A 13166-nucleotide genomic window follows, 5' to 3' on the forward strand; every position below is an offset into this window, starting at 1 on the left:
CAGGATGGAGGAGCTGGAGGAACTGGGGGAGGGGAGACAGGTTAAAAACTCACATCCGGGGGCCAGCGGCTCCCCTCCCCCGCTCCCACACACGGACCCCCGTCACTCTGTTTGCCCCTCCCCCAACCTTCACACTCAGTCACTTGGGGGAGAGACCTGCCCGACCTCCCACGGGTGCCTCTCACTTACCCAGCACATTGAGTTCTAAAGTCTTGCTGCTGTGACCTCGAACAGCCTTGACTGTCTTGCAAGTACACGGAACAGAGGTAGGGTCCGGAGTCTTTCTCCTGGAGGCACTGCAGCCGCAGTGACACATTCCGGGAGGGCATGGGGTAGACCAGGGATGCTCCAGGCTTGCTTGATGTGACCCCACTGATGTGCGCCAACACCTGGTGGGCGGGCGTCACACCTCCCCATTATTACTTGTCTGCTCTGTGCCCAGGGCTCAGCTATTCCCCCTCCTCCAAACTGGGGGTCTTCAAATGCCCCTCACCTGCACCACCCCTTCTAACCTCTACCAGCTCTCCATTCACCCCTGTCTCTCTAGCTACCGTCTCACCGCCCCGGGTGCTCTGCACCAGAACAGGTCCTGTTCCCCTGGGCGCTGTCTCTTCATCTCCCACTTGGGGTGTTTAGAAAGGTGCCCGCAACTCATTAAAATTGCCCAACGTACTGATGGGCCAGAACCTGCAGTTAGATAAGAGAGGAATGGAAGAGAATGAGGTGAGATCAAGTTGAGAGATCATTGTGCTACTTTAGACTTAAGGTATCAAAACTCCAGAAACATCATTAATTTGGAACAGGTCATGTCCCAGATATTCTGGTGAAACATTTTATACTGTGTAGTTCTAGACAGCTGGAGCCTAGGGTTTGAGGGAAAGGGTGAAAGGAGGTGGGAAGCAGTAAGAAATGAGACGGGAGACATAAACACGAGGTCAGATGATGGGCTAAGGAGTTTGGACTTTATCCTAAATTATCAAAGAATTTTCAGCTGGGGAGTGGCATGGTTCATCTTAGGTTCCAGAACTGGCTGTAAGGTGGAAAATGAATTGGAAAGGGTGAGACTGGAAGCACAGAGAGCATTTAGAGGCTCCTTGCAGTGAGCTAGACAGGAGGTGAAATAAAGCAGTGGCAGTGAAAATGAAGAGAAGAGAACGGATTTCAGACATAACAAAACTAGTGGAGTTGTTTCGGAGAATCAGAAAATTCTAATTTATCGGATTTATTAGATCTTAACCTGGCATACAACTCACTATGTACTTCTCTACCAACTCACCCAGAGGATTCTTAGTTGTAGTCCTCAGAGATCATCACAGTACCTCATAGCCGAAGTTTTAAGAATTGGTTCTTTTTTTCTTTACCAGGGATCAAACCTGTGCCCCCTGCAGTGGAAGCGCAGAGTCCTAACCACTGACCTGCCAGGGAATTCCCTAGAGTTGGTTCTAGAACCCAACGAGATCCAACTAAAGCACTGTTTTAGGGCAGTCCTGTCTGTGTTACATCCAGGCTATATACAGACTCTCTTGATTCAGATCTAAAATTTCAAATGTTAATTGTCATGCAGGCACTCTGAAGTCTGCTCATATCACTAGGATGAGGTGGAATAGCAGTCCCCCGTCCCCTACCCTTTGGATGGTTGTATCTGTGTAATGTTTACAAAATGTTAAAAAAAAAATGGGAGAAAAAACTTCTTGAGTTTCAAAAACAAAGACCAGTACCATAAAAAGCTCTAGATTTTAGACAGTTGTTAGGATTGCCCATTGATTATTAGGTAGTCTTTAATTTTATTTCTGTTGTGGGGATTATGCAATGTGTTCTTCTGCCTGCTGTTTACCATTGCAAAAACTCCCTTCAGTGTTCAAAATGAATGCTTAATGACTCTGTACCTCGTGTGCTGCATATGTTACAAATTATCTGGGGTTTGTAATCTAAGTGGCGTCTCCCCCCTATTGTTCTGAATAATTGAAAAATGTCTTCATATTGGAATAAGGCATGTATTTAAATCTGTATAATTCTTACCTATTCGTAGTTGAGAGAGTCCTTGAGAGCCAATGGAAATACTTTTTTTTCTTGGCACCAATCAAGTGAGTGTTACCTTGTCACTTAGTGGGTGGGATGTGGTGTTATTTCTTAGTAAAATACAGACCTGTGTTTATTCTCAGACATCTTAGGAATAACAGCCATCATCTTTTTATATATGTGTTCTTGGCTGTATTCATAAATTACATTTTTTGAGCTACCAAATAATACTTCATTCAATATAAAGTGATACAGTAGAATGGAAGTTATTTACCTAGATATGTTTTCTAGTTGCATTTTCTCAGCCTGTGTAAGATGACTTTGTTGTAATAGCCTGAAGTTTTGAAACTCACAATGTTGTTTCTCTACTATCTACCTTCAGATTACTTCATTTATCCAAAAAGTCAATTATGTTTGTACTTGATATTAATAAAACCAGAATAAAGTTCATACCTACCAAAACCTGCTTTTATCATTATTATTTAAAATTTACAAATACTTTTCTCTAAATGGATAGAGCTGCTTTATGATTTAGAAAGAAGAGTGTGATAGGTCAAAAAGTACCTTGACCTTATATTTGACCTCTCAACTGCCACATACAGTCTTAAGGAGTTTTCATTTATTCATTCATTTAGTGAAAATCTATTGAGCCACTTCTGGGTGCCAGGTACTGGGAATACTTCAATGAATAAAACTGAAAAAAAACCCCACCTGTCTTCAAAGAGCTTATATTCTGGTAGAAAACAGAATATTTTAAATATGTTAATTCAAAACAACACAATTAGAAAACCGCTCAAATATGATATTCCTTTATATCAGCCTCATTGACCTTAGAAAGTTTGAGCTCTCTACCTTTCACTATGCATAAGAAATAGAAATTCATTTGCCTTGGCTTTATTAAGAATGATTTACATGATTTCATGTTACACCTTCTTATTGTGATACGTTCAGTTGTCACTTTTACCCCTCCAAGCAGCAAAGTGCCATATTGTTGGTATTCATGCAGTCATTAGATAATAAGCACGTCTGTGCTGGTCCTGAAGGTGCAGTTTTCAGCAGAAATAGGTAATGTTCCTTCTCTTTTGTGCAAACTAGGAAACATGGTTAATAGTTGGGCTTGAGAAATTAGAGTTGTGCCAATTTTAGAACAATATAAAATATTTTTAATATATATTACGTAAACCACATTACAAAATTAAGAGAAAAAAGCAAGGGAAGAATTTTACCTTCTCCACTGTAGCATAACTACATAACTGTGAAATGTTATTTTTCAAGAAGTGCTGAATCTGATTTTAATTCCAGTAAAATTTCCATGCACCAAAAATGAGAGGTCTACATGCTTTTTGTTTTATTGAACTCCAAGAAAATATAAAGGTCATTCATACTTCTTATTTGATTCATGCCTGCCACCTGCTTCTTGCAAACAGGTTGCCCAGTGAGTGAGACCAAATCCTCACTCTGGATGGGTAGTTAGGATTCCTTTTTTCTCCCTTGTTTATGTATCAATGTGTTAGTCACCATATTCTTGCTAAGACTATAAACCTTTGAAAATGGTTAAATGGTTGGCTTTTAACTATAAAAGAATAAATATGAAGTTGAAGCTGTGATGACAAAGCCAGGTGTTTATGAAACTTGAATAATGTGTGGCAAAAACATGTTTGTATAACAATGTTACTTAACATGTAACAAACCTAAATCTAAACTTTTACTTATAGATTTCACATGTTATTAAACAAAACCAACTTTATACAATATTTTTTAAGTGCTAATAAAACTAAAAAACAGAAAAATTAAGTGAGCATTCTTTTAATATTGGATGGTGTAGTTCAGCTGAAACTTACTTGCTTTTCCAAACAAGGTTCTTATACTGACTGCTACAGTAAGGTTCTTTTGAGTTTGTTATTCTTACCATGTGCTTAGTGATAAAACTTTGCTGCTACTTTTTCTCTACTTGAACTGACCTTTACATAAGGCACCTTGGTCTCCAAATGGTCGGACTATCATTTTTGTAATAATAACAAATAGTTAACATTTACTGAGTACAGGCTATTAAGCAAACACTGTTTTAAATGCTCTGCTTGAATTTTTTCATTTAACACAACAAATCTATGATGGAGGTACTGTTTTTAGCTCCACTTTACAGATGGAGAAATTGAGGCAGAGAGAGATTAATTTGTCTAATGTCACAAAGCTAGCAGGTGGTGAAGCCAGACTAAGGAGTGTGACTCCATGCTTTTAACCACTTGATTATACTGTCACCTTGTGAATTATCAGCCCACCTTTATTAAAATTTGACAGTTGAACTAATATTTTGGCAACAATGAAATCATAAAGTCATAAATGCCAAAAATACCAAAATCACATAGCAACACCCAGATGGACATCATTGTGCTCATACATGCTTCTTGTCATAGAAATGAAAACACAAATTTAAAAAATTCTTGCAGATAATTCATGGTGTCCTAAGATTGTAAACACAGTGAGAAACATTGATTTGGAAGTCCCAAGGAAGAATTTAAAACAAATGTTGAAACATAAGACTTTTATTGTAGAAGCCTCATTCAGTCATTCATTCAAGCCTTTATGTACGTGATGGTATTTATTGGACTACCAACTGCTCTTAAAGGAAGTAAGTTTGACATTATAGAAGGAGAAACATTTACAAAGTAGAATTACTTTCTGACAGTAAAAGTGGGTAAGGATGTGGCTTACCAAAGGAGGCCACGGAGTGTCCATTATGCCTGCCATTGTTCACCTGATGTGTAAATGATTTGGATACTTTTCTTAGAGATGATGAGACACTGTCTTGTATAATATAGATATACAAAGAAGGGAATATGCATATGAAGAAAGCTAAAAATAGAATCAGAAAATGAGAAATCAGAGTACAGGGAGTATAGCAGGTAAATATGGTTACTTCAGCTAAATAGTAAAACGAGCTATGAACTTCCCGGCAACCATGGCAAAAAGGTAAATACAGTGACTTTCTGTACTTTTCAATGTCTGCAGGAGAGAAGCATACCAGGTCCTAGTTTTGAAAGCTAAGATGAATTTGCATTAAGGACACTCTGATAGTGACCTTGGATAAGCTCTTACCTTTCTCTTAGTTCTCTTTTCTTTTACATAGCGATGCATCACATATCTTCTGTGATATGTAATATACTGCCCGGACCCCTCCTCCAGGAATGAGACACTGGTGCATCTCCACCAGCTGCCTGGAGCACTGATTGGTGATGGCTTCTGGTTGGATTTCTCCCAGGAATTTCCCGTTGCCCAAGGTTAGGCTCCCTCTCCAGTGGCATCCAGGACCCAGTGATTGGTCAGTGCTGAAATACAAAGGTACAGCCTCCTTGCCTCAATCCAGGGCAACTCTGAAGGGTCATCCAGGTTCCATACTTCACTTTAGGATTAACCGAGGCCTCTGCTGCAACCGTGAGTTACTTCAACTCGTCTCTCTACCCCATCCTGCTCCTCGTTTGCTCACAAGTGCTGTTCTGAAGAGCCCTCTGCTCTAAGCCTCCTGCACGGTCTCCTCAGCGTCTGTTTCCTGGGACCCTCTCTTTTAGCCTTATTGTAAAAATTAGAAATAATAAGTGTAAACTGCTTACCCCAAATCTCAGCACATGGTAGGCACTGAGAAAATGGTAGTTATGGTTTACTTTCTTTGCATGGGACATTGAGCCACCTGTGGAAATGTTTTGATTTTTGTAGAGGGTACAGACATTTTTTCATATGGTGATTGCTTTTAGCAGTCCTCATAAAGGTAAGAGTAAAATATAAAAATGCTACCAAATGAGCTATAAAAAGTGTTATGATTACCTGAATTTCTTTCTAACAACTTCCTAAATAAGTTCAGGTTGCCCAAGGACAGGCGCCTAAACTTAAAACAGGCTTATTTTCAGATTTTTCATAGAAAGTTTATATGTCAGGATGTGAAGATGTATTCTTTTCATGCATTTATGACCTATAGTTTATACCATGTAAATGCAAAAAAAAATCTTTTTTAAACCCTTTTAAAGTAAGTTAATATTTACCAGGTTTTAACAGTCGACTGAATCTTGACTTAATGCTTGTACCCAGATATCTTGATGGAGGATTTCTAATAACCTTACTTTTTAGATGATTTTATCTTAGATGTCCAAATTACTTTTTTTCACAACCAAATACATAAAACTTACTAATGGGAAAAAAATCTGTATTGTAAGTTATCTTTGCATCATAGATGGGTAGTTTTTAGTAACAAAATAACTACAAAACAGAGAATCACATGGTCACCATATGAAAGGAATCAAGTGACCTATTTCAGGGGTGAGCCTGCTCTGCATAAACATTGGTCTCATGAGTATAAGAAAGTACCTTGCTGTTTGGGAAGCCATACAATGTTGTAACGATAAAGGTCCGTGAGGATTTTTGGAATGTGTGTGTATGTGTGCACGTGTAATGCCTAACCTTTAGACACCGCTGATAACAGAACAGTCATTGCGTGATGCACGGTGTTTGTATGGCAGGACTTTAAAGATGAATGGCTGTCACTGCTATCCTAGATATATTTTAGGTAATTCTCTTGAGTGTGTTTTCTAGTTCTCACATACTAATAAAAGTTACCATTTTAATATCATCCAAATACTACTTCTAGGTGGTGCCGTGGGATGGGAAGTACTGAGAAAAGATTCAACAGAGATGCTAATGTAGCAACGTCAGAGGTAATATAGGAGGTCAGATGAAAATAACCTCTAATTCAAGTCAGTGCTTTACCAAACAACTGATTTCTTTTCCCTTTTAGGTGGGAAGTTCTAGATACATAGTGTTATCTGACTATGTTTGATGACTGACTACCTGCTGCTTTTGTCTGAAATAGTTAAGTAGTTCAGTAAACCGTAATATTTTTACCTGTCTTGTTCTAAATGGAGAAGCCCTTGAAGATGTCTAGAAGGGTTCTTGTATCCCAAAGAAGCCCTTAAACATGACCATACATACTAGGTATAGATTATCTAGTATTGCTGCCAATATGAGATTTTGTATGAGTATCTGTATGATTTACATACAGAGTAGAGTTAAAAGCTTTATGGCCATATGAGTATAGTTCCTTGAGCAACGAAAGGTATTTGGTTCTGACAATTAGTATTGTCCTCCTTGAGGGCTTTTTTCTTCATAATCTGAATGGATTAAGACCCTCAGCTCCTAGCATGGAGGAAGCTAGAAAGCTTAGGAGTTGATACTCAATGAGAACAAAACTTCCTGAATGATTTGTTCTATGCAAGTATTTCTCCCTCATGAAGACATACTGACCAGTTATAGACACAAAAGTGAGTCGTTGATAGGCAGATTCGGGATGAAGTGCAGCTGATAGAATTCAATCCTGGACAGTTCCCCACAAAGACTAAGGCTCCAGAGAGGCAGGAGCTCTTGGTTTCTGGTGGTCATTCTTCTGTCTGACCCTGTTAAAATCCAGGAAGCAATTGAATCCTTTTTCCTTTTCTATCTTTGACAGAACTACTGTCAAAGAATAATACATTCTTGAATATTTTATTTATTTAATTTGTAAGGCATAAGAAATAATAAAATTTGGACAGGGTTACAGAGCTCCATTTGGCAGGTAATCCCGCCCGCCCCCCCAAAGAAAGTGTAACATGGTAGATATTTAAAAATAGCCTTGCCCTCTGTTGTTAGTCCTCCTTTGTTACAAAGAAATTAATTTGCTTTGCTAATTATAACTGTAACTGTTTTATACCCTTTAGGGCTCCTACTTTTTTCAAAAGGTTTTAGGAGTCCTACCTACCTTGGATTTATTGATTTTTATAAATATAATCCATCGTTGTGATTAACCAATGAGTTTCCTGATTTTCTTTGCTAAAAAATTTTTGATCTTCTTGGTAGTGATTTACTACTTTAAAATTACCTCAATTCATTTAATAAATATATATTGAACAATCCTTATGTGATAGGCACTATTCTGGGCTCCGGGAAACAGCGAACTAGGTAGACATAACCCCTACCTCATGGAATTTACAATCTAGTGGAATAGCTTTCTTAGGATACAGTAACATTTTGTGAGTGGCATTTGGTAATTTTTCTATGCAAATGCCTTTTGAAGGAATACTCACTTGTCTTGGGGCCTCCACTCCGCATTTGTTAATTAGACCTAGATGATCTCTAAAGTTCTTTTCCATTCAAAACTTCTCTAATGTTTTGGAGGTTGGAACCTGGTTTGCTATCAGAGCGTTGGGCAGCTCCACCCGCTCTCTGTCAATCAGTGTATTACAGAAAGTTTTAGAAAAGAGGCACTTGGCAAGGATGGTGACACAGATAGGTAATTAATAGTATTAAGTGCTGCAGGAAAGTCAGATGAGTTAAGGACAAAGTTTGAGGACCGTTGTTCTTAGTAATTAAGAAGGCATTGCTGACCATGACAGTTTCAGTGGAATAATGGATCAGATTTTGATCCCATTGAGTTAAGGATTGAATTAGTGTAGACATTGCCTATTCCTTTTGAGTCCCTTTAGTCTTCAGGCAGTGTTAAAATGGGGAAATGTTAAGGCTTAGCCATTATCCACTAAGGAAGGTAGTCAAGACTTACTTTCCTATACTTGTTTCTAGGTGTGTGCATTTCCCTAAGTTGTTACCTTAGGTAATTTATCTAGCATCTCTATTGATAAGTTAATCAGATAGTGAATGATCAAGTACTATGTGATACAACTGGAACAGGTGATCAACATGTTATGAATCATTTATTATTGTTTAATTGCCACTTGACAAAAAACATTTCTTCCCCAGCAGGTAGAAAAAGAGCGCTATATTTTTGTGAAGAGTAAGTTGATATCCTTGTATGCTTTTACTGATAGAAATTGTTTCTTTCAAGAAATGGCAATTTTGCTAATTTACCTCTTAAAGGAAATATTAATGCTGCTTTATCTAAATGAGCAGGATACTGAGGAAACTGGAGAAGTTATTCTTGAACTGGCCCCAGTCTCCAGACTCTCTTGTAAAACCTATGACACAGACTAAGTCTACCTCATTTTAGGGTTTCTGACTAATACCTATTATATTTTTTTACGGAAGAAACAACCACATGGCGTAGAGCTGAGTTTCTTAACCGAAGGTTCTTGTATGAGCTCTTCAGAGAGTCCATGTTCCCCATGACATTGTGTGGAACAGTTTCGTATGTGTGTTCTTCTGGGGAGGGAATCCAGGACTCAAAAAAGTTAAGAACCTCTGCTCTGGAGTGGAAAAGGAAAAGGAAATCTTAAGAATAAAAAGGTTTCTCACTTGCCAAAACTTCTGTAGCACTAAGAACCGGGGAGTGTGAAACAAGTGCTGTGTTTTTGGTTTTGGTTTTCCTCTTGGGGTTTTTGGTTGGTTGTTTTTAAAGGATTAGGTGATTGGCAAGTCAGTTTGCCAAATCTTAATGTACAGAAAACCTAAGAAAGCAGGTAGTAAAGCTGCTACTGGCCCCAGATGGATTTTACCTTAAGTGACTTCCTCGTCATTAGTTACAGCTCTGTGTCAAAAATATATATAGCAATTTATACTATGTCCTTAATATCCCTCTTACTGTGCAGAAATGTTTTTACAGTTGTCTGCCATTTCAGGGTTTTTTTCCCCCCTGCATTTGTGCTCACAGAAAATAAAACTTAAGAAATCTTGAGTCTTTCTTAGAGATATTGAAATAAACTCAGTATTGTTCTGTTGCCTCAGTTAACTAAGAGCAACTAATTGCAACACAGTAAAGCAGTAGCTTCAGTTTACAGGAAGAGGATAGATCTGTTTCACAAAGCTTCTTTTGCTTTGCAGTACACATCTGCTTAGGCTGAACACTTATAAACAGTCACTGGAGATTTGCTCCCAGTGTAATTTCCCCTATCTCTTGTGGAATATAGTATGTGATTTTTAAGATTTTGTTTGCAAATAAGTATATTCTTTATTTAATCATTTGGGTTAAAGAATTTTAAATTTAATCATATTTAGTTGGCAGAAGGTTAAGATAAACTATAATATGTAAGTCATTTCTCGTATGGCCAGTTTGACAACTACATTTGAAAATCTGTTTCACTGCTTGTTTTTTCTTATAACACTGTTTCCTGCTGTTAGAACTAAGCTGTCCTCCCTGCAGTATGACTATTTTCATCTGACATCTTAGACTGATCATGCCGGTGTTTTCTAAACAACACGTTTATATGGCAATTATGCCTTATTTCCGTTCCTCCCTGTTATATACCCTGTTCCATCGATAGACAGTTCTGTTAGAACAGTGGTTTTGTCATGGTGACGATTTTATGATTGTATGAAATGGGGCACATTTTGAGAAAATGATTGAGCCAGCAGCAGAATTGGTTGGCATGTGCTCATATGATTTATTTAGCTTGCTTCCTACTTTGCCATACCAGGGAGGAATTCTATTCTCCCCACTTCTTGAAAGTCAAAGGAGGGATTGGAGGACACTGAAACAAAAGAAACCTTATTTGTATCCCCACAGTAGCTTATATAATATCAGGAAGGGCTTTGATGAAACCACTGGCCCTACTTAAAGATCTTATTTTCCAAGCCTTTCATTATTTTATTTGCCCTTTTCTGAACTCTACAATTTCCCTCTCTTGTAGCTGGTTCGATGCCCAGAACTGAATGCTGTGCTCCAGCTGTGGCCTCACCGGTGCTGAATAGAGAGGAAGAGCCACCTTCATAGCTTACATGTGATTCCTCTGCTTATACAACCCAATACTGGATTTACTTACTTTGGCAAGATAGCTGCATTGTGCACTGTATTTAATGTTACGTGTACTGTAACCCTGGGTCTTTCTCTGCATTGCTGCCGTTAAACCCCCAATCCTGCCAATCTAAAACTCCTGCCTTTGTTTCCCTGCCCCATCCCCTACCTCCAGACTCCCCTTACGTTCATCCACAATGAATGTCATCTTTATTCTCTCATTTTCTTTCACTGTAATCTTAAACTTTGGCAAAACTTTCCCTCTGTCTATAAATTGTCAGTTGTCAGCCATCTGATTTTTCTCCCTGCTTTGGTAATGGGACGTCCTTCACGTCTTTCCTGTGGTACTTTTCCTTTCCTAGTCATTGAACACTTGGCACGGTGGATTTACCAAGCATTCACTTGGCATTTCTTCTACATCAAATACCTTTGGACTTCTCTGATCTGACCACGTGGTCAGGTTGTTTCCTATACTTTAGTTCTTCTGTTCAGATTTTTTTGACTTCTCCTGACCTCTATCCTTATAACTTCACTCAGGATATAGTATTATCTCATAGCTCTTGTCCCAGGGAGGAGACAGTAACACTGATTTACCATGGACATTCCTAACAATAAGGAAAGTGTTCTTCTTCACTGTGACTAGAATAGTCTTTAATAATTTCAAGCAAATTCTTTCCCTTCTGAGATCTTAATTTTTAAAAAAATGCTACAGCTAAGTGACTATAAATTTCTAAGATGAGTGAGGTAAAGGAAGAAGGAAGAGAAACAAGGTTTTTGTGTTGAACAGGAAATGGTTCTCCAAGGAAGCTGAATTGAGGTTCTTGTTGGGTTTGGTACAGCTGTCCAAAATGGGAGGCAAGACTTCGTTTTTCCTAGATTCCAGAGCATTTTCTTAATCTAAGATTTACAGTAGGTGTTAAGTTGGTTTATTTAGGACTGTTGACAGAGACACACAATCACTTAGTTATATGCTTTGGTTAATCATGTAGAGTGTGGAAAGTGTAACCTTTTCTGATTTATTATGGATGATAAGAATTGGAAGGTCTCCATATGTCCTTTTTATCCATTTCCAAAGTCCCTCTCGTTTATCTAAATACCAGTGTTTCTTATAGTAGCAGTCAAGCTGATGTTTAAGTTCTTGCTTTTTCTTCTTAGTTGATATGTGCTATTTAAACAGCCTCTCCTTGGATCTGTGGTCTTTACTGAATCCAGAAGATACGTCTTTTGCATATTTGTGTCTTGAGAGAGTTAAAGTCAATTTGGAAGTCTTTCAACCCATCAGATGCCTATCATATGGATTTAGGAGTTACCAAACATTTTGCATTCAGACCCCTAATAGATATTCTACATATCAGCATATTGCACTATTAAAGTGTATTTCAAAAGTACACTACAAAATAAGAGGTGGCAAGATCTGTTAGGCTTTTTTGATGAAATATAAAATATATCATCTGACTATTCTTCCATATCCAGAACGCTTAGATATTTCTAGTTTCCTTATTCATAATTACACAAGCCAAGTGAAATTTTAAGCTCGATTCGGTGGTTTCAGAGAAAGTAAATCTTTTCTGTGGTTTCCCACCATATATAGTGTCAAAGATTGGTGGCTTTGCTTACGCCTAGGTCACGTCCTAAGTGTGGCCCCTTCCTTCAAAGGAATGTTAGTTTTATTCCCTGACTTCTGAAATAACCCTCCATGACAGATCCAGCTGGGCTCTTTTGTGTGCTGAATGCCTTTCTCTAGGCGGCCAGTAAGTAGGGAGCAGTGGCATGGTTTCCATCTCCATTTATGGCCTTGGAAGGGTGACAGGGACATGGCTGGGACTCTCCATTTACGGTCCTTGGAGGAGCTGAGAAGAGTGGCTGGGGTGTTCTTGGAGCGCAGAAAGTAGACATTGTGAGATAAAAATAAATAGGAGATGTTTGCAATTCAAATTCCAGTCCCTGGGGGGAGGGTAGAGGGCACCGGGAAGGGGAGTGTGTAGGAAGTCAGATGAGATCTGCTGCAGGCATTTGTCTCCTTCCATTGGAAGGGTTGCTCATCACACGTTTCCCAGGTTCATTTCTGGTTTGTTCCAGAAAGTTGTGTGTTACGTACTTGTGACTCTCCTTTACAAAGAGAGAGGAGGAACACTAATTAAAGTGTGGCAGAAACCTAACTTCTTTAAGGCATCATTTGAGGCACCAGAAGAAATCTCCAGAAAGGGAGAATGAGGCAGGGGATAGGCTGGCTGGTTTTAGGACGGGGTGACTCTAGCCACTCCTCTGCTTTTGTCAGAGGGGGATCATCATCCATGTCTTAGGTTTATTATTCCTTTTGCCCATCTGGATTTCTGGCCTCGAGGGACAGATCTGCAAAGTATTTGACAGAGTGTCTTCCTGTAGCTTATCAACTGCGATTTAAAGGTACTGAACTTCCGAGGAGGCCCGATAAAGATTATTCAGA

The 13166-nt window shown here is 38.7% G+C and overlaps 1 protein-coding gene across 10 annotated transcripts in view; it reads left to right on the forward strand.

The window, feature by feature from the left end:
- The window catches only part of MSANTD2 (Myb/SANT DNA binding domain containing 2), a 28798-nt gene that overhangs the window by 8255 nt on the left and 7377 nt on the right, over positions 1-13166 (forward strand). For 3 of the 10 annotated variants that reach the window (XR_003791485.1, XM_029208342.1, XM_029208335.1), the window contains exon 2: positions 10617-10706. The exons of 2 other annotated variants lie outside the window; for them this stretch is intronic. Coding sequence is in view for 1 of the 8 variants with exons in the window: in XM_029208342.1 (XP_029064175.1) it covers positions 10617-10673 (57 nt within the window). In the remaining 7 variants the exon portion in view is untranslated. 5 more of the 10 variants (XM_029208336.1, XM_029208339.1, XM_029208338.1 and 2 more) reach the window with 5 other exon arrangements.

Source organism: Monodon monoceros, unplaced genomic scaffold (genome assembly GCF_005190385.1).
Source record: "Monodon monoceros isolate NGI ecotype Baffin Bay Population unplaced genomic scaffold, NGI_Narwhal_1 Super_Scaffold_7, whole genome shotgun sequence".
NCBI lineage: Eukaryota > Metazoa > Chordata > Mammalia > Artiodactyla > Monodontidae > Monodon > Monodon monoceros.